General features: G+C 40.1%; 1 protein-coding gene across 1 annotated transcript in view; it reads left to right on the plus strand.

The window, feature by feature from the left end:
* The first annotated feature begins 1488 nt into the window (after positions 1–1488).
* Positions 1489–20769, plus strand: part of enpp1 (ectonucleotide pyrophosphatase/phosphodiesterase 1) — a 36326-nt gene continuing 17045 nt past the window's right edge. The window contains exons 1-7 of the mRNA XM_074685774.1: positions 1489–1754; positions 7759–7831; positions 14690–14750; positions 17736–17833; positions 17914–17993; positions 19424–19543; positions 20579–20688. Coding sequence (XP_074541875.1) covers positions 1629–1754; positions 7759–7831; positions 14690–14750; positions 17736–17833; positions 17914–17993; positions 19424–19543; positions 20579–20688 — 668 coding nt within the window. The 5' untranslated portion in view covers positions 1489–1628. The remainder of the gene's footprint in view (positions 1755–7758; positions 7832–14689; positions 14751–17735; positions 17834–17913; positions 17994–19423; positions 19544–20578; positions 20689–20769) is intronic.

Below are 20769 nucleotides of genomic sequence, written 5' to 3' on the forward strand. Positions count from 1 at the left end.
ATCTACAATTTCATTCTGACTAGGCGTAATTCCAGTTCAAGATATCTATATCGGCATTTTGACTAGTCAAAATGTGATTAAAGATATCTATAAATGCTTTTATAGATATCTTTAATGGAAGGGGGTTGAAGATATCTTGATTTGGAATTGTGACTAGCCAGGATGAAATTGTAGATATCTGCAACTAGATTTATGGATAGTCATAATTTAGTTGCAGATATCCACATCTCACATTGTGGCTATCCATAATTGAATTTAAGATATCTGTAATGAGAAACCCCACACACATGAATGGGGAAAGGGGTGTGATTTGTCCTAGGAGGAATTAAGTTGTGGATATCTGAAATTACAATTGTGGATAGGAATAATGTCATTGTGGATAGCTGAAATGTTCAATTTGACTAGGAAGAATTGGATTGCGGATATCTGTATTACATATCCAGACTAGCTATCAATGTTAAAAGGGCTTGCCATACTGCCCACCACCTGAAGGCTGCAGGTTTCTTACTTGGCTCGTTGCTGGTAACCGGCGTCTGGGAGTCCAGGCCAGAAGTGTGGGAAGAGAGGAAACAGGAGAAAAAGTTGCTCTTCGTGCTCAACCGCATATTTATTGAAGGCAAATAGAACAGTTCTGCTAACTTTGGGCCAAATAGTGGACACTGTTATAACTACGAGCTAAAATGATGTAGGCCTACCCCTGCTGCTGAACTCCTGCTACACACATAACCAGCGCCCGGACGGTCTCCCCTCACTCTCATTCTCCCTCCTGCTGTCTACGTCACACACACAGAGCCTGTCACCCATAGACTGTATGGTCTTGACTTAAAGAGAAAAACGTATAACGTGTACTAAGCTGTAAAAACTGGTCTAATTACATCAAACCAAAATGGGGTAAATTCACAGGAAAACTATTTGAAATGTTTTTCCCGCTAAAGGAGCTAAAAATTTGGTTTATCCAAGAAATATCATCACTTTAACTGCTCGACTTGTGCTGTTAGCTTTTGAGCTAATTAGCTGTCAGCTTAGCTATGCCATGGACGTCGTCAAGTCGCTGCTAACTTCGGAGCCAGTGGCCTAAAATGCTAATGGGCTCTTTCTCTTTTTCTGTTTTCTTTTTGTCAGATTTGAACATGCAGGTTTGTTAGAAGGTTTCATGACAAGCTCAAATTTTGTACCGCTCCAGTCTGAGCACAAGATGGCGGCAGAACCTGCTCACCAAGCCGGAAGGTCAGTGTTTTAAAACTTTTCCTCCAGTTGTTCGTCTACTATTTATTTTTCCACAGCTGGACAACTAGACATGGCAAATTTGCCATGCTTCCAAACTTTTCCCCAATATTGAAGAATAAGCTTAGGTTCAAACTCCTTAATTTCCATGAAACGGCCGGCAGTTGAAAATGAAAAGTGAGTCAAAGTGGCGGTCAGCTGAGGTCTGCCTTCCTCAATCAGCCTCCCTCTCCCTCTGATCAATCGGTGCTTAGCAAAGTCGACTACGTCAGGAGCCAAGGCGGTGCTACACCGGAGCAAGGGGTCATACCCGGCCCACTGCACATACTCTACACCGGGGAAGTTCTGTCTGCTCCTCAGTCCCTCCAGGAAAACACAGGCAGGAGGTTTCAGTGCTCTGCGGCATGGAGGTTACCAAAGGAGATGAGCGCTCTGCAGAGCAGGCTGCCACTTTATTTGGGGCCTCAGAGGTGGAGAGTCAGAGGAACACTCAACGAGGGAAGAAGAGTAACTGGAAAATCATTTCTGGGGTATGTTTGTTTCTACCTTTGCCTCTCTTTGACTCCTAAACATTGCTGACAACATTTGGGGCACATATGGTACAGTTTATTTTGAGGAATTCAGCAGCGTTTTGTAATACTGTGTTTCAGCCTGGTAATTGTAACTTTTCGTTTATGCAACTTAAAGACTTTTTAGAGTCAGACAATGATGTCTTCTTCTTTTAGGCTTTCGTTTGGCTACTGTAACGCCACAAAAATCTGTTAATGAACTTGAATGTGCCCACAGCCTTAATTAGACTTTATAGCATCTGTTAAGCTACATGACTTTTAGCCAGCTAGTAAAAAACCTGACTACTTAATATTTTTTCAAGTTGTAAAACCTGTGGAAATTTCTAGTTATGACTTCTGATTTAAGAGAATTTACTGCTTCTCTGACAAATCATGATATGGCTATTATTTGGGTCATTACTTGTATGGAAACAAACAAGACAGGGAAGATGTCACCTTATGTTTTTTCAACACAAAGCTTCTTCATTTTTGACACCTAGACAAAATGATCTGTAATGAAACTAGTCTAAAGATTATTGATGATTCAGATTAATTGGTAGTTTCATGTCTTTGCGATGTTGTTGAGCTCAATCAAAAGGCAAAATCATCCCTCACTAGGAAACAAAAAAACCAACAGCTTCAGGTTTTTCATTTCAACATTGTCTACAGTGTAATAAATCCACAGCTGTCAAACAGCTGAGGACGTTCTTAGCTGCTGGTGCAACAGTGGAAACAAAATGTTTTCACTCCAGTGCAAAGAGACAGAGGCCAGAAGTGTCTCTGCAGGTGGAAAAGATGATCTACAGCACTGTAGACCACAGTGCTGACTCTGTTCCAGAAACTAAAGTTTTCAGCCCGGAGCGTGGTGCGGCCACAAAGATAGACAGCAAATGTTTTTGTTTTTGCTCATTTTACAGAGTATATGTTTTCTTTGGACCAACCAGCCCTTTTTTTCAGAAATTCATCCTGAATGTTTGGTAGTTTGTGAGGCCTTTACACAGAAGCAGCTTTGTTTTAGGATTAAAAACAATCACGTGGATAGAACAATATCTTCAAGGTGTTGTCTTCAAACAGCTTGTGAGACCAAACATCCAAAAGCCAAATTCATCCCAGATTAAGAACAACAAATGTTTGCCTTTATGAGCTCTAAACAACTGATTGACTGATTAAAAGTACAGAACAACAAAAAAGAAAGACCACAGCTCTATTTTTGTCACCATTGCATGCGAAAAACGGTTCCCATAAAACGTGAAAAATGGCACTTTATTGCCATTTGGAAATTCCTGCCCTGATAATTAAAGTTTAATGAAAACCATGAGGATCTGAGTGTCTATATTTATACCCTAACTGTATTCCTTATGGGGCATATCCTGTTTGTTTTATAGTTACTGATGTGGAGCTTAAGAGTAAACACTTCTGCTTTTGGATTCAAATTAGCTGAAAGTTGCTTCTAGGTGACACGTAACTACACAGCTGTCTTTGATTTACCACGTTTATCTCTCATGTGACCGTATGTTCTACTCTGACGTTTGTATTTTATTCTACCAGACATAGTTGAACATTTTAAGTAACTTTTATAACAGACAATAAAATAGAAAACACAGTTGAAAATGAAAGAGCTGCAATGTAAAAAAAAAAAGAAAAACTGTGCGTTAGAAAGTGTTTTTATGTAGCTTTGTTTTGGTATTTCTAAGGCAGTGTTATAAAACTAATGGGTAAAGTACTCCAAACTGCTTATTTTAGGTGAAAGGTGAATGTGGCGCTGTTACCAAATATCTAACACAATCAAATAAACAGTTAAGATAAAAAAAATCACCTGTCTGTAAACACACCTTTCAGACTATTTACTACCAAAGTGCTGCTAAAACCACAGGAACCCATGTTTACTACTGCTGTCTCCTTGGCACCGATTAGATACACATGTGGGACAAAGTCTAGACAACAATAATATACTTCCTCCTATCGTACATCAGCAGCTCTACATCTGTTAGTAATTTTTATACTGGTGCTTGTTACACTGCAGTTTAACTTACTTTCTTTGTCTTTGGACTGAAGAAGAAATCAGGGCCTAAAGTTGCAACAAAGACCTTTTTGCTGCCCCTGTTGTCTCGTACTGCCGGGTTTAACCAAATCAGATCTTCACCTTGGAAACAATAGACAGGAAAGTGAAGCTAGTATTGTGTTTCAGAGTCAGACAGGTGAGGTTATTCTCCCAACCCACAAAGACCATGTCTTTTTCCCAGGAGTCTACTCTCTCCTTCTCTCTCCAACTACTGCAGGGATAAGTGCAAATAAGTGCACATACCCAGACACCACGCATGCTTGGCAGCATATTTTCTTACCGCCTAGGACATTTTCTTCACACTGAGTGCATTACTTGTGGGAAATGATCACTATAATAATCCTGCTCTCTTGACTTTGACTTCACAAATACAGCTATTAGAGTGAATGAGTTAAAGTTTGTGAGTGGCATGCACATAGACTGTCTGATTTTGTGCTGAGTCAGAGGTTTGTGTTTGTGTTAAATACAGTGATATTGTTAGGAACAACACAATTTGCTGTTTTATGTATACCGGCATGACTCAAACATTCTTTGGGGGATTCATTTGGAGGGATTCTGTTTGTGTCTTGGTTGGGATCATTAGCAACAAGACGAAGTTCACTTTGCTTTGCAAGAAAGTGGGACTTTAGCTTTAAGTGGAGTACGTTAGTATCCTGATGAGTAAGCAGTGGTTTCCAAATTGATCAAGCTCCAACAAGTAGTCTTTGATGTGGTCACACAGTTTGTTCAGTGGATAGAAAATACTGCTTTGTGAGACACATCAATCATCAGCTATGACACATTCATGGGGATGTTTTACAGATGTTACACAACAGTAAGGTGGAATAGGCTAACTGTGCTTCACTCTGAAGCGTCATGACAAAATCTGTATCTCAGAGAGGTGTTCAAAAGGACAGGGGACTTTTAAAACCAGGCCTAGACCAGGTGTCACAAGACTCTTTAGCAGAAAGAACCCTCTTACTACAGGTTCCTAACCCCCTACCAAACAGTTACTGTAGGACAGATATGAGTCTAGCGGCTAATAATAAAACAGCTTTGCCTTCTTCTTTGACTTCTTCATTTACAGAAGGCCAAGATCAACATTTAGACACATGGAGTGGGTGTATGAGGGAAGGTGGAGGCTAAATTGGGCAGGGCCAAAGAAACAAACAACAGGCAACCTTTACTCAGCAGTAATCCCATATATTTTGTTGAGAGAGAAGTAAAAAGCCTCCACTCGGGACACTTGGTCCAGTCCTCAATGATATACAAAACTGCAAATGTCCACAGTAGCATCACCCCAGCTGGTAGTTGGACTCTGGATAGATGCGCTCATCTATTCCTCATTTCTGTGTCGGTGGCAGTGAGTGTCTCTTTTTTGGAAGGATGTTGTTTCTGACTACAGAGAGGGTGCACTTCTTCACGTAGTACTTTTGTTTGTATCCTGTCTCCTGCAAGGGAGCAGCACACCCTGCCTTCAAAATAGAAGCACAAACTTGTTTCGAACGTTTTACTCAAAAGAAAAAGAAACTAAAACCATGTATTAAAGTTGTTACAGATACAGAACATGTGTGGGGTGCTGATATGGTCAAGTGATAAGGCCACCCCCAATGAGGCTAGTCCTCCAGGGGGTGTGACCTGAGCTGGAATCCAACCTGAAGCACCTTTCCGTCATGTCAGTTACTATTTCTCTATCAGCTACCCTGTTCTCTATAAATAAAGGCATAAAAGACCAAAAAGTAATTTAAAAGAAATGTAACCATTTTTTTGGTTTTGATTTCCATCAAATATTTGTGCCTTTGTATTCTGTAAACTATAGGAATGGGTACCTTTCACATTTGAAACGATACGGTATGATGCCTGGTACCTGGCACTCGGTACCAGTACTCAACGGTACAAATTTTTGGTACTTTTTTTGTGTTTAAGTGGTAAAAATATCAATTTGTACGGTAATAAAGTATAAAAATGTTTCAATTTAACATATTTGTTCTTCATGATATAACCTTGCAATGCTGTGTTCATGTCCAGCATGGGAAATTGTCAATTCTTCCACTCCCTCACAGTCACAAGGATGCATTTAGGTACCTAAACATGGTACCTTTTGATTGTACGTGAATCAGTACTCAGTACTTTTGACAGAATTTGGTTGGTACCTATGAAAGTACCTGATTTGGTACCCATCCCTTGTAAACTATAAGCAGAAAAAGAAATAGCTATACACTATCTTTTATAGATATCCGGGTTTCCACCAAGCAGACCGGTTCAGTTCGTCTCGGTACGGCGCGCTTTTTGTGGCGTTTCCACTGACTCATCCCGGGACAGATCCCTAAAAACCGAGACGAGCCGACCCACTTTTTTGGGACCCTTCCGTATGGGTGCCAGACTGAACTGATCCACTCTCGGAAGGTGGAGCAACACACTGCAGACCGTTGACTGGTCAAAAGAATCGTCACTTACCCCGACAGCGGCTGCATTCCTCCTGGCAGCACACAGACTTCTCTGAAACGAAGCTTGATTGCACTTTGTAACACAGAGCTACATGACAGTCACAGAGAGGACAAAATGCTGCATGTCTTCCATCCGTGCTCTTTGTTTACTTTTTCGCGTTTTTCTTGGTTGTTGGATTTAATATTGGGGTAAGCTGCTACGGCGTCAAGCTATTGTTTAACAGCTGCGGCTTCCGGCATCCGGCTTACACGCCGCCTACCACGAGAGGGCACAGTTTGCTGTGGAAACTGTGGAAACGCAAAGAGATCAGGCTTAACTGTACCAAACTGTACTGAACCGACCCGACTGCTTGGTGGAAACGCAGCTTATGTTGCTTGTACTTTGACCGGATTCATTCAGAAATTTACTTGGTTCTTCCTTTGCCCATGCATCACAACATAGATGTATGGACAAATGAAATATGGATGGATGGACTGACAGCTTTAACATTTGGCTGTCAACTGTTCAAATATGTCAGTGAAAGTTTGTGAAAATTTTGACTTGTCAGGGTTTGGATTAAAAAATTCCAATGTTGGAAACTTTCCACAGGAATTCATGGGAGTAAACTTGGAAGCTATAATGAGGATCTTAAATTTAGCTGGGTTACGTAAAACAATCACATTTAATGCAAGTTCATTGAATATCTATGCTATTCCTTGACCACTTAGCAGCACTTTTCTAACTGCTCATGAGGCCACACTCCTGAGAACAACATAAAATCAAGCATTTTCTGGCGAAATAATTCAGAATACTTCCAAATTTCTCAATCTTAACTTCCCATGAAAAGTTTCTGAAAATTTTCCTCCCCTTTGCAACGTTACTTCCTGTTGAAAGTTTTTAGAAATGTATCTGGAATTTTCCACCCATTTGTAATCCTAGTCAGGGTTGATTCAGAACACTGATGGGATCAAGGAAACCATCCTTCTGCCCATTTTATCATCTGAACTAAATTGAATTCACATGTATTCAAATGTCATCCTCACACTTTGTTAAAAAACAAAATGTGAGCCACACTGTGTCCCCAGAGGAAAAGCCAGAGGTTCACCAGTGTCTGTAAGAGTTGCTACACCATGAATGATGTGCAACCACCAGTGGTTGAGATGTTCCTGTCTGCATCGCTGCGGTGGGTCAAACAGACATTACCATCTTTAGTGGCAAAGCTGCCAACGTGGTTATGAAACATCACTTAGTGTTGTACTGACTAAGAGAGGTGTTTATAAATCTGCACAATGTCCTGATTCATGACTTCTCTTGATGAGCCAAAAGTCTAATAGAGTGTGTCTGTTTTATGGTGGGTTATGATGCATTTAGCTACAGTAGAACAGGATAGAAATTTTGTTGTTCACCTGAGGTTTAAAGTCAGCTGTCTTCAGTCATGTTTGCTAAAAGCTGCATGTGATTCCTTAACTTCTGATTCTTCAGTTACAAAATCACTGAGTTTCCTTTTCTGGTTTGCAGTTCCTGCTGCTGTGCTTATTGGTGGTTATCCTGGTCGTGGCTCTTTCTGTGAAGAAGAGCGGCAATAAAAAAGGTAAGAATGAATGACAGATTCCCTGTAATTATACAGCTATAGCATGTTTTATAACATTTCCACATCTTCCTCTTACCCATCATCACCACAGTCTGCAGCTGCAGGAAGGTAGTGTTTCAGACTGTGGTTCTGAAGTACACCTGTGAGCTGTGGTTTCTGACCACCACTTTAACAACAGTGCCCAGTATTTCAATGAGAGGGGTTGTGACTAGTTTGTGTCTGAAGCAACTCAAGTTGCAGGGTGCAAGAAAAAGAGGAAGACTGTAAGCTGGCAAAGATAGATAACACATTAAAACACCGCTGCAACACAGGGCTGGCGAGAACAGCAAAAAATACTCAAGTAAAAGTCCAGTTACTGTCAAAGAATTTCACCTAAGCAGGAGTAAAACTAGTTGCCTGTGAATCTAATGTAGTAACCTAAAAAGCCCTTAATGTAAAGTTTACTTAAAAGATGCTGTGAGGAGGATCTATTTTGATTGGACTGCAGCGACACCTTTTGACATGCGTGTGTGTGCAGAGTTGTACAAACACTGTCGTGAAGATGTGACTCTGAATATATAAAGCCGCATTCCCACCAAGCAGTCCAGTTCGGTTCAGTACGGTTTGGTACAGTTAAGCCTCATCCTGTTTGCGTTTCCACAGCAAAACTGTGCCCTCTCGTGGTAGGCGGCGTGTAAGCTGGATCCCGTAAGCCGCAGATGTTAAACAATAGCGTGATGCCGTAGCAGCGCGACACAGTTTACCCTGCTAATAAATCCATCGAAGAAGAAAAATGTGACACAGTAAAGAGCATAGATGGAAGACATGCAGCATTTCGTCCTCTGTGATTGGCATGTAGCCCTTTAATACTAAGTGCAATCAAGCTTTTGTTTCAGAGAAGTCTGTGTGCTGCCAGGGGAAATGCAGCCGCTGTCAGGGTAAGTGACAACAAACAACCTCCTACCAATCAGCGATCTGCATTGTTGTAGCTCCACCTTCCGAGAACGGATCGGTTCAGTCTGGCACCCATACAAAAGGGTCCCAAAAAGTAGGACATCTCTGTTAATTAGGGATCTGTCCCTGGATAAGTCAGTGGAAACGCTGTAAAATGCGCTGTACCGAGATGAACCAAACCAGTTTGCTTGGTGGAAACGCGGCTTAAACGAAGTGGGTTTTCTTTTGGAAATGAATGGAGATCAGCTCTTCTTTTTAACACTTACTTTTCTTAGTTCAAGACAACTTTTTTTACTTGATAAAGACCTTGTCCCAATATATCAACAGTCACTTAGTGCTGTATTTGAAATGTGACCACAAGCAGACTTTGTACTGTAGTTTTGTAGCCAGCTATATGAAGCTCTAAGACATGTCCTCAATGTGAATCCTGACTTTGGAGCGCCAATCTACCAAGCAGAGCTAAGGTAACCTCACTCTTCATTTTATTGATAGACTCTCAAGTTTGAACAGACCACTGCAGAATAACTGCTGTATGTGGGTTGGAATGAACATTATCACAAACAGCTAAGCCCGTGTTTTAGCATTTAGCTAATGCTCAATAATTCTCCTGATCTTTTTCTGTCTGACAGTTTGGCTTTTCAAGCAGAGAAAAACACGGATCTCTGTGTTTTATCTTTTCTCAATACTGAACTTCATCAGCTTGTGTGGTGTTGTCATAGAGACATTGACGTGCCATAAATCAATCCAGTCCTGCTCAATTCCATTGGGAAGCTGAAAAATGGCATTTAGGAACAACCTATTTTGGTGCTAATAATCTCATTTTAAACAGGGATTACTATCAGAGATATATCAAGAGGGGAAGGTTTTTCAAGATAACTAAGAAACTCTTCACAGAGACTTTAAAAGCTCCTGTATGGAATTTGTGTTTGGCACCCTCTGCAGACTAAATAAACACTCTTATCCCTCAGTTGATCTTTTTTGATATGCACATTTCACGTTTTCTTCATTGAAAGAAAACACACTTTCTTCTAGCTTTCGAGCAAAAAATGTGAAATATTAGCGTGAAATGGAAAAAAATCTTCAGCGCACTATCAGTCTAAAGGGACACCCCCCAGTGCTTTTATGTCATATTCACACCAAACATGAATGAAATCATTTTTGTGACCAACTTTCATGTGTAGTCAATGTAATGTTCTCGTTAGGCGGCAGGAGTGATATGGATTTGGCTGTGCATATTTGCACAAATGACATGAATGGTGCAATTACTGATATATTTCTTACATGTTCTCTTGTCACGTGGTAGATGTCACCTTGTCAGCTGAAAGTCACTCAGTTGATTGATAGTATGTCATAAAAACTACAAGCACTAGTTGCAGAATGGAAGTAAATATAACTTTTGCCTTCCACTCCTGCTCAGAAATTCAAAGTGAAAACTATAATACATCATAATCATCATATCCTGGTCTCTGATAGACATGGTGAATGGAAATATTTGTGCTTCAGCAGATGGAAGGAAATTAAAAATCAGAAATTACAGGTAAGAATTCTTGTTAATAACATCACAAGTTGTCAAAAAGCAGAGGAATTAAATACCATATCCTGTCATCCTGCTATGAACTGTTTGTTTTGGCTACAAGTAAGTCCAACAACTGCAGATGTGTGTCTGCCTGTGGACGCAGTGAAACTCTAAACTGTCAGTCTAAAGCGCAGCACTGAGGAAGGATCAAGTTACCAACCAGTCAGTAAAAGACAGACGCAGAGATGAATCTTAAATCCCAAGACTGCTCAAAATTTCTTCACAGGATACATTTTTTGTCATAGTGGTGTGATCAAGCTTCTTTCTGTAAGCCCACTGTTGCGAAACACGTCGTAAACACACATTTAAGCGAGACAGGAATGTTCACCGTGGGCTGGCATGTTTTCTGCTGCTATGGATTCTATCTGGTTAGACGTGGGCAGCTGCGTCAGTGAGCTCTTTGTTGCAAACCACTGTGCCAAAACACCCTTCTTCCATTTCAGGGGCAGTGGCGGTGACTGTGGGCAAATGTCCCCACTATGGGCGGGGTTGCTCTCTCTGCTGTGGCATTTCCCTTTAACTTACACTTCCTAGCTAGCTGACATGAAAACCATATGGAGAGAAAGATTTTTCACTTTTCAGATCTGTGCAGTTGTTTTTTTAAAAAACCTCCACAACTTCTTTAACGCAACTTTCTTGGTCGGGCCTTTGGAAGCCGATGAAAAGAAACAAAAATAACTCGGGACTCTATTTCTTCCTAGAAGCACACAGCATGTTGTGTAAAGTGCAGCTTGGAGTGGGTTTTCCCTTGGATTACAGACCACAGCAGCTTGTCTCCTGAGATGGAGCATCCCCATGTTCAGTCCAAACCGCACTGCTGGCCTCCAGAGGCAGTGGAGGGGAGGGGGGCTTCCTCATGAACGTGCTAAGACTCACTCTGTCATGTGTCCAGTCAGCAGCAGACTTGCCAGATGTGTCCAGAAAGATCTGATTATGCAGTTTTTCCTATCGATGTATCACCAACTTTGTCTCCCATTAAGTCAATTCAGTGCTCCTTAGGTTTTGATGTGCTTCGTTTGAAGTGCATATTTTGCTATTATGGCACAAATATAAAACAGACACTAGTTAAGTCATACATTTTTTCAAGGGGTATTTTTTCTCCCTCTGTTTGGTTTCCATGAGGACACACACCATCTACAACTCAAGATCTGGCTCAACAATGTGAACGTTCTGATATTTGTCTTTGTTCCTCGAGTCTAGTTTGGCTCTGAGCAAAGACCCCACCAGCCAGGAAGCACATAGGAAACTGTTATCCTCCATTAGCCGTTAATCATTTAGAGATTATGTGGATGACAAACTGGCATTTCTTGCAGTTTCACTTCCTGCTACATCTTGGTAGAAATGACTCAATAATTCCCAAAGTGCTTTTTTGTCTGTTACCTTGGAGGTCTGTGCCAAAGTTCACACTGATGATGGTTATTTGATGTTGAATACTTTGGTTTGTTTGGTTATTCTTTTCCAGTTTATAAAACAGCTGTGATGTGTTTCAGTTTTTAACTCTCAAAGTGATGATAAATGTGTGTTTTTTATCATAATAAGTGTAACTTTTTGTGTTTGTTTTTTTTTAAGTTGTGTGTTTGGGGCATATCTGCCTTTATTTATAAGACAGATTTAGAGAGACAAAAAATGCTGAGGGTAGAAGGTGAGGCGCGTCATGGAGCAAAGAGTTGTGGCTGGGAGGGGAACCAAAGACCACTATATCAAGGACCAAAGCCTCTCAGTATGGGGCGCACTCTTAAATCACTTGTCTGACCAAGACCCCCTTTAGCTGAAGTTACTTGTGTTCTTAAAGGCACTGTGAAGAGTTTTTAATGTTAATGTTAATGTTTTGATACAAATTACACTTCGGGATAAAATCAGTAGGGTCTTTGCAATTACAACTACATTTCCCATGAACACCATAGCCATAGAAGCAGCGGAAGCATAGAAGTGCTATAGTGTTTATTTGTTGTGGAAGCAAATAAATGAATCTGATTTTTCTTTTTTTTTTTTTAAGTATTTTTCTCTAAGATTACTTTTGCAGGATGCAAAATTATTGGCTGTAACCATAGACTGTAAAAAAATGGACGCCATCTTGCTTGGCTCGCAGTGAGGTTGCCACAAAAACAGCTCCCCCTGGTGGCTGGCTGCAGTATAGGTAAAAAAATCCAGCTCTCCTGTCATTACAGATGGGCTGTGGTCAAAATTTAAAAAATTAATACACCTCGTAGAAATGTTTCTCATGTCTGATTGTTGCGTTATCATTTGGCTGTCTTGTATTCCAGCCTTCTTTTTTTTCTAAAAAGTTTTTTTTTTCATTAGTAACAGAGGTTAACAGAGGTTTTACGTTACGTTTAATGATGATTGACAGCTGCAGTTTTGTGTATTTTTGGGGGGGATAGTAAAATATGTCGAGAGGTAGAGCCAAGAAGAGATGAGACTCAAAAAAAAAAAAAGGTTATTATTTTTGTCACCCAGTTCCACTCAGATTCTCCCAGAATCCCTTACAGTCCTTACTGTGCTGACTCTGACTGCACAACAGCTACCAATGGCTTTGCCTGTGACGGGGGTATTTTGGCTTTAAAACCGTACAATGGTAAATGGTGGAGCCACGCTGTCCACTCTATATACAGTCTATGGCTGTAACATAACAACAACAGACAAACCAGTTTAACATTTGCACTCACAGCTCTGGTGTCATGATGTGTTTCTCGGTGTCCCAATTTATTTCCCATTTAAAGAGAGAGTCTATCAATAAAATGAAGAGCTGGGTGTTAGCTCTGCTTAGTGAGGTTGGAGTTGGTAGATGAGAACTGGAAAGACATAACCAGGATTTAATAGCGTTACACTTTATGGACATGTCTCAGAGTACAGGGCTGTAACACTAAACAGCCTTTTCACCTTCTGTACACTAACTGAGGTGCAAGTCCAGTTTAATTCTCTTGCTTGTTGTCACTTTTCAAACTATAGCACTACATAACCATTATTAAATACATCACCTTGTCGTTTCCAAGCGGCAACCTCCAGTCTAAGAATATGAGACAATGCGGAAGTGCTAAAATCTGCTGTTTCTCAAGTGTTTGGAACTACCGGAAGTCACATGCGCACCAAGCCAAAAAAAGCAATTTTCAAAGCAGAAATTAACATATTTACAACCTGGTTCAGAAAACGGCTTCTGTCTGAGTCGCTAATTTCACTATGGGCACCCACTGTACAGGGGGTGAATTCCTTTTTAACTCAGCCGTTCAGAGAATATTAAGATTGCGAGCTCGCCCAATAAGAGGCACAGCTGAGGGTCACATGACCCACAGGCGCCTTATGGCTGTAGGCGAAGCCCTTGCCACTACCAATACGGCCGCTATAGCCGATGTGCTTCATTTTCCGTTTCAGAAACAGACAGGTGACGTCGGCGAGACTACGTCCATGTTTTATACAGTCTATAGTCGTTTCGCATCAGGCAAAAAGTCTTGAACAAAGAAAAGTAGTGTAAAAACAAAGATCAACTCTATATTCATTTGTTTCCAAAACAAATACACGTCTTTGTAACAGTGGGTGATGGGGCTCATGGGAAACAGTCTCTGACCCACAAAATCATGTGCCATTGCATCCAACACCAAACAAACAGTCCTTAAGCAAACAAAGTACAAATCATGTAAAAAAAAAACCACACACTCTGAGATTAGTGTCCAATTTTCTGGGGAAAAACACAGGCACTACAACTTAATATAACAAAACTAACAATTTTGTTGCTAATAAACTCACTTTTTCTGGGTCATGAGGGGGTATCGTTGTAAGAGGTAGACTATTTTAAAGCTGATTTAAAACTCTTCACCTTTTCAGCTCAAAATTAGCCTGCTTGTGTTTCCTTGGATTTAAAAGGGTTCAGTTCAGTTCTTCCTCTCAAACTGTAACAAGCTCAGCAAGACTCTGTTTCGCATGTTGACACCTCGCACTGCAGTAGCAGCTGCGTGCCAACTATAAAAAGCAGAACACTGAGTAAGTAGGCCTCAGCTTGACCCTCACACAGACAGCTATGGGCAACATTAGTTGGTCTTATTAACAGGTCTGCATTATTTGCTTCTTTTTAGCTGTACGATGCTTATGATTGAGGCACTGTGTGTTAAAATCCCATACTCTAATATTTATTTTTCATCTGCGTATAAGAAATACTAGAATGTAAATACAAGCTTTAAGACTTAGTTGGCATGTGTATGAAAGTCTTCGCCTCCATATTTGTCCCATTCTTCTCTACCTCAAGTGTTTTTCTAGATCACCTCACAGACCCCACGGACACTTTTTAACACGTAGCTGCTCGTGGTGCTGACACTAAAAATGAGTGCAGCCTGTTAACATCTGTTTATTTCTTGCAGATGGGGAGCTCTGGCTGCTGCAGGCTGATGATGTACTTCAGCAGACACAGTGTCCACCTGGGTAATACATTTCCTCTTTTCTGCTGAATGTGAGAATCATGTTATTTGGGGCTATATTTAGTCTGCTCTTTTGCCCACTTTTATCCTGAGTTCCTTGTTGGCAACTGTGACCACTTAGAAACAAACATATATATGTAACAGCGTTTCATTTTAGAGAACTAAAACATGAGACTGTTGTGGGTTTTTTATGAGGCTGTTGTGGAAGTAGAAAAATATAACTGCAACAAAGAAGCTTAGGTAATGACTGTGAGTAATCAGACGTGTGTGTGTGTGGATGATGTGGTCTCATGTGAGTGTGTTTTTGCTTTGGTAAGGGAGTAACCTCAGACAGACGCATTAAACTATGGAAAAGAAAACCTGTGGCTCCAGATGACACTATTTTTGGTTTAAAAATATCTTTTAAGTAGCAGAAATGTGCTTTTAATCAGAGTCAGATATTCTCTTGAGTTTGTTTTGTTTCTAAAGGCAAACCACACTTATACTTTAATATGGTCTTAAAAACAAAGAGGAGGCTCCTCTGTGAAAAAGCTGATATTTCTAGAAGTTTGATTTTCTTTGAACTTTTTTTTAATGGGTAGAAAAAGAAAAGAAAAAGTTTTGAAACCCACCCCTCTGTTTAGTGTTGGGTAGTGGCTCAACGTGTTGTTACTTTGATCAGCATGATCACCTGTTCCCTGTATAAACTGTTTTTGCAATTTCATGGTCAGTAGCTTTTGTCTGGTTTTCTCTTAACCCTTTTTTATAGGAAAATTGAACCACAAAATGAACATTTCAAACAACATTGTAGCAAAAAATAGTCTATGCTATGCTACAGGAAACTGGTGTCTTTGCCACAGTGTCGACAGGCAGATATGAACTGTGCCTGACTTATTTCTTAAAATTGATTTAATATGGCATGTATAATTAGTAGGGCTGTCATTTTAACACATTAATTAGATTAATTAATTACACCGCAAATTAACGCAAGAGATTAATCTGGATCCAAACCCACGGGGCGTTCAAAGACGCACTTATTTTCAAATGTCTGGAAAATGTACTTGGAAAAAGTGGTGTTCTCGTCAGATTTTCAAATTTCTGACGGTACTTGAATGTATCACACATGACGTCAGCAACATGCTTTAAACCGGGGGGGGAAGTGAGAGTGATTTTTGGGGGACTGCCGTCAATATCTCGTTTATTCACACGTCCATTTTGAGAATCTGCAGAAAATCAACCGTTTGCTCTAACTCAATTCTGTAGAAAACAGATCATTCTAAACTTTTTACTGCATTAAAAAACCCCTGAATGATTGATATTTGTCCCGTATTTAAATCTAAAGAACTCTTTGAAAATTTGCTTCCATCTTCCTGGTGTCATGTTTCAGCTTGGGACTGCTCTGCACCAATGAGCAACAGTTTGTGTGTTCAGAGCATGTAAAACTGAAAATACTTCACTCTTCTTTGATCCAAGACTTGAATAAAGTGTTCCTCACAGTTTTTAGCCTTTAGCCCTGGTTCTCCTGACCTCATGGAAGTTCATATTAGAGCTGCACGATTATCGCAATCGCAATGTCAGCACATGCAATTCAGATTTTTCTCCATGATAACCAAGCAAGTCTGTAGACTCATCATGACACAACTTTTTGTATTAATTCGCAAGCACAATCGCAATCGCAATATTGTCCACCTAATCGCAAATCGCACCTTTTCCCCAAATCGTGCAGCACTAGTTCATATTGCAGTGAAAATTGAGTCCACATCGAGTAAAAATGTGACAGAAGCAAAAACCGTCCTAAAAATCAAATCAGCTTATCTTAGGTGCAGGACTGTGTAGATTTTGTAAAGATGGAACCATAACACTTTTTTCATGCGTTCCTTATGCCTCAGGGTACCTAAAAATGTGTTGTATATATTCCCACCTTATTTTTAAATGTTTTTTTTTGATGTCTTTTAGTGTAATTTTAATGTCTTTTAATGTAATTTGAATGTCCAGGAATTTAAATTCTTTATTTTGGGACCTTAAGCAGATATGAGATTAAAATGTGATTAATTAGATTAATTAATTACAAATCCTGTAATTAATTAGATTAATTTTTTTAATCGCCTGACAGCACTAATAATTAGTTGTTCCTAGTGTCACCTTTGTTAGCAATAATTATTCACCTTAGTTAAAGAGTTTTGACCAATCATAAATCAGTATTTAGTACGGCCTTATTGTTTACTCAATGAGTGGTTTCACATGCATCAATACCAACTGAATATTTTAGTGCAACTGTGCCACATTCCCAATAATTTTGAGTCGGTTAGTGTGGTGGTACCAGAAAAAAATTGGTTCCGGCTCACAGACTGTGACATCGTTGGGCGCGTCGTATGACATGTTGTGATTCTGTCGCATCATATTCTGCGTTGATCAAATGAGCAGGGTGCCGAGGCCCTCCCACTTTACTCCTGCTTATACTGGTATAAACATAGGCTGGTTCGCTGCAAAGCACCAAGGTTCTGAGAATCCAGAACAGATCAGTTCTTGAACTGGTGAAAGCCCTCACAGTGATTTCTTCACTCTCCACCTGTAGGAAACTCCTGACTTTCTCTTAATATGAAAAAAGTCAGACAGTGCCAACAATATTTTAAAGTAAACCTGAACATTCAACACTTATTAAAACTTGAGGTTGAAATTCAAAGATGTGCGCTGAGTGGAAAGGGAGGGGGTCATGGCTCACATCAGGGAACAAAGAAATCTGCTGAGGCTAACAGAACTTTCATCATCTTTGATTCACTGCCAGTAAAGTCCCATTTCTCTTCCTGTTCTCCTCCTCTGTGTTTGTGTGGTCTGAAACTCAACTTTATTTCTCCTCTCGCCTTCTTAATCAAAGAGCTGCTTTGTTTTCCTTCTACACAGACCTACTGTACAACACTCCTGGTGCCAAACACATCATTGTTCCCTGCTGAGTGATTGTTCCCTACCCTTTCATAAACCAACCTCATTTTCCTGTCTGTCCCCCACCCAGTTTTTCCAAACCTCCTCTCATCCTGGTGTCCCTCGACGGTTTCAGGGCGGAGTACCTCAAAGATCACAGCAGCCACCTCCCCATCATCAACAAATTACGTAAGTCACCAAACATATTGACACAACACGGTGCCTGGTTTACTATAAGTCTTGTTGTGAGCGTGCATCATATTTTACAGGACGCTCTGGGACGACCACACCATACATGCGGCCTGTTTATCCCACAAAGACCTTTCCCAATCACTACAGTATTGTCACTGTAAGTCTGCTCAGATCTGAAGATGATTTATAACTCGGTCAGATTGTTTGTTTCTCTTGTTTTGACGGTGGTTGAAGAAAAATGTTACAGTTCATAAAAACCATGTGTAGCCCTTTAAATACATACTTACAAAAAAGGAACAAAAGTAAGCCCTTTATTGATACTTTATTTATATCAATGCAAAACAGGAATGAACTTTTCCTTTAAAAACAGTATATATGTGAGTGAGTGAGCCTCAGATTTTAGCTGGAAAATACTATTTTTCTTTTGTTTGTTTTCTATTTTCAAGACTCTAGAATTTCACATTAGATATGTTTAGTTTATGATCACAACTTATGGTAAAATCAAACACACTGCAGTAACAGAAATCTGATCCAATGTATAAAATTAAAACGGTCTTATTAGACTTAATATGAGCCACTATCATGTGATATATCCAGAAAAATGTCTTATTTTAAAATATTGAACAGATGAAAAAGTTACTTTTAACTTTCTTGTATTGAGACTTAAGGGGCTACATCCTGTTTAGAAAAATGAAGCCTATCCAGAAGTGCAAAAGTTGCTGTTCATGGAGAATCTGCACAAAAACAGCTTGGGCGGCATGCCCTATAACTGCTAGACAGAAAGCTCAAAGCCTGCGTCATATCCAATGTGACTGTGTCTGCCGATTGGCTTCATTTCACTGTTTTAGTAACAAACGCGTGACATCCCGGAAGCTACGTCCATTTTTTATACAGCCTAACAGTAAGACGTTGTTCTTGATTCTTCAACATCAGCTGGCTAACTCACTGTAACCATGGTAACCATCTCAGTAGATTTAGCAGTTCACTCATGTTTGCTTGAATTTAGCCGTTTCTAGTCTGAGTCTAACTCTGAATCGTCAGCTCCCAGGTTGAAGTCGAGGTACAGGACCTAACAGCCAGGACTTAAGTCAGACTTGAGTTTAAGTCCTGAACTGTTGTATCACATTTCTGCCACAAAAGTTAAAAACATCTGCTTCATCTGATGTAGAACATTTGATTTTTTTTAATTAAATTGTTAAAAACTAAATGTATGAGTGTACATTAACCTGATATACTCAACTCACTAAGAAATGCCTTGATATTTCACCAAAGTTTAGTACTCGAGTAGATGTCTTCTTTGTTTCTGTTACTGCTGTTTGCACGCCACAGTTCAGCAGTGCACTTGGGACTTTCCCTACAATTTCAAAGCGTCCTTGCTGCAGATTAGAGGTTACTGTTGAGGCCTAATGCTAACATGGGCTTTCTGAGAGGAACAGCAGCAGAACTGAGAGGCTCACAGAAGCAGATTTTACCTCTTGTGGTTGAAACCAGATCCTGAAATGTAACCAAACTGCTGAGGTTTCCAGTGACTTTTAGGTTAAAAAATGGGAGGAGGTGACTGAATGTTTTTATCCCTTGATCTTTCAGGGTCTCTATCCTGAGTCTCACGGTATCGTGGACAACAAGATGTACGACGTAATGCAGAACACTTTCTTCAGCTTGAAAACTGATGAGAAATTCAATCCAAAATGGTACCAAGGAGAGCCAGTAAGTTAATCTGTGCAAACTAAAACTGATCTTTGCCCACCTCTGAGAAATGATCTTCCTGAATCTCCTTCACTCTGACAGTCTGAGGCAGAAAGTGTTGTCACATAAAGTTTCACAGTTTAGGAAAACGTGGCATTGTTCAAGAGACGGCACTTGTCCAGAGTAAGAAATATGAACCACTGTGACTTGTGCTGTAATTTGCTGTCTGTAAACAGCACGAGACACTTGTTTTTTGGCACTCAGAGTTTCACTGCTGGGATTCAAATCTCCCTGTAATGAGCTTCTAAATATAATTATGGATTGTGCTCATGCCAAAGACAGCTAGTGACAGCGTGAGTTGTGCTTGTAAAGACACTTTGTGGTTCGCTTTTTAAGTAGTGCCTCTTAAATCTCACTCTTCCAACATGTGATGATTGTCCATTAGAAAAAACAAGTTTATTATCTATTTAACTTCGAAAGAGGAAAGGTGGAATGGACAAACTATGATTCCTGGAGCTCCTTCTTCTGTGACACATCAGTTCACTAAGCGAGCCTGTCGAAAGGGGCTTACAAGCTTCCTGCATAGAATCCCCTCTGTCGGCAGATTTGTCAAATAAGTATTGATTTAACATAAACGGTCAGATCTTTATCAATCTGGACTGGGCTGTGAAGGATGATGCTTTTATTCTAATGGACTAAACATGATCTCATAAGATGAATGAAGGGCCTGGTACAATGTAATCTGTCTGAATTGGTTCTACATTTAAATGATACTTCCCTCCCTGCTTTTGACATCTGTCTTTATTTTCTTCATCTCACTTATCTTTCTGTCCCTCTTCTATCTTTTCATCTTTGCTTGTGTCCAATCCCTCTTTTTTGCATCCCATGATTTTGCTCTTCCTCTGTTACTGCTTTCACCACCTCCTGCCTTTCCTTCTCTTTTTTCTGCTCTCACTCTTGCCTCACTCTCCTACTCACATCCTATGCTCCCATCCCTTCCTCTACCCTCTCCTCTCCTGTCCTCAACTCCTTCACCTCCTTTCCTGTCCTCTTTAGGTCTGGATCACTGCCATGCGTAACAAACTGAAAACAGGAACGTTTTTCTGGCCTGGATCCGATGTTGCCATTGACGGCACCTATCCAGATTACTATAAGTTATTTGACAAGTAAGAGTGGTGGTATAACCCACTGTACCTTTTTCTGAATTAATGCAATTAGATTGTCTGTGAGGTAATATTTTGGAAAGT

Source organism: Halichoeres trimaculatus, unplaced genomic scaffold (genome assembly GCF_033239565.1).
Source record: "Halichoeres trimaculatus isolate MK-OKI-2021-1 unplaced genomic scaffold, fHalTri1.1 fHalTri1_scaffold_13, whole genome shotgun sequence".
NCBI classification, from domain to species: domain Eukaryota; kingdom Metazoa; phylum Chordata; class Actinopteri; order Labriformes; family Labridae; genus Halichoeres; species Halichoeres trimaculatus.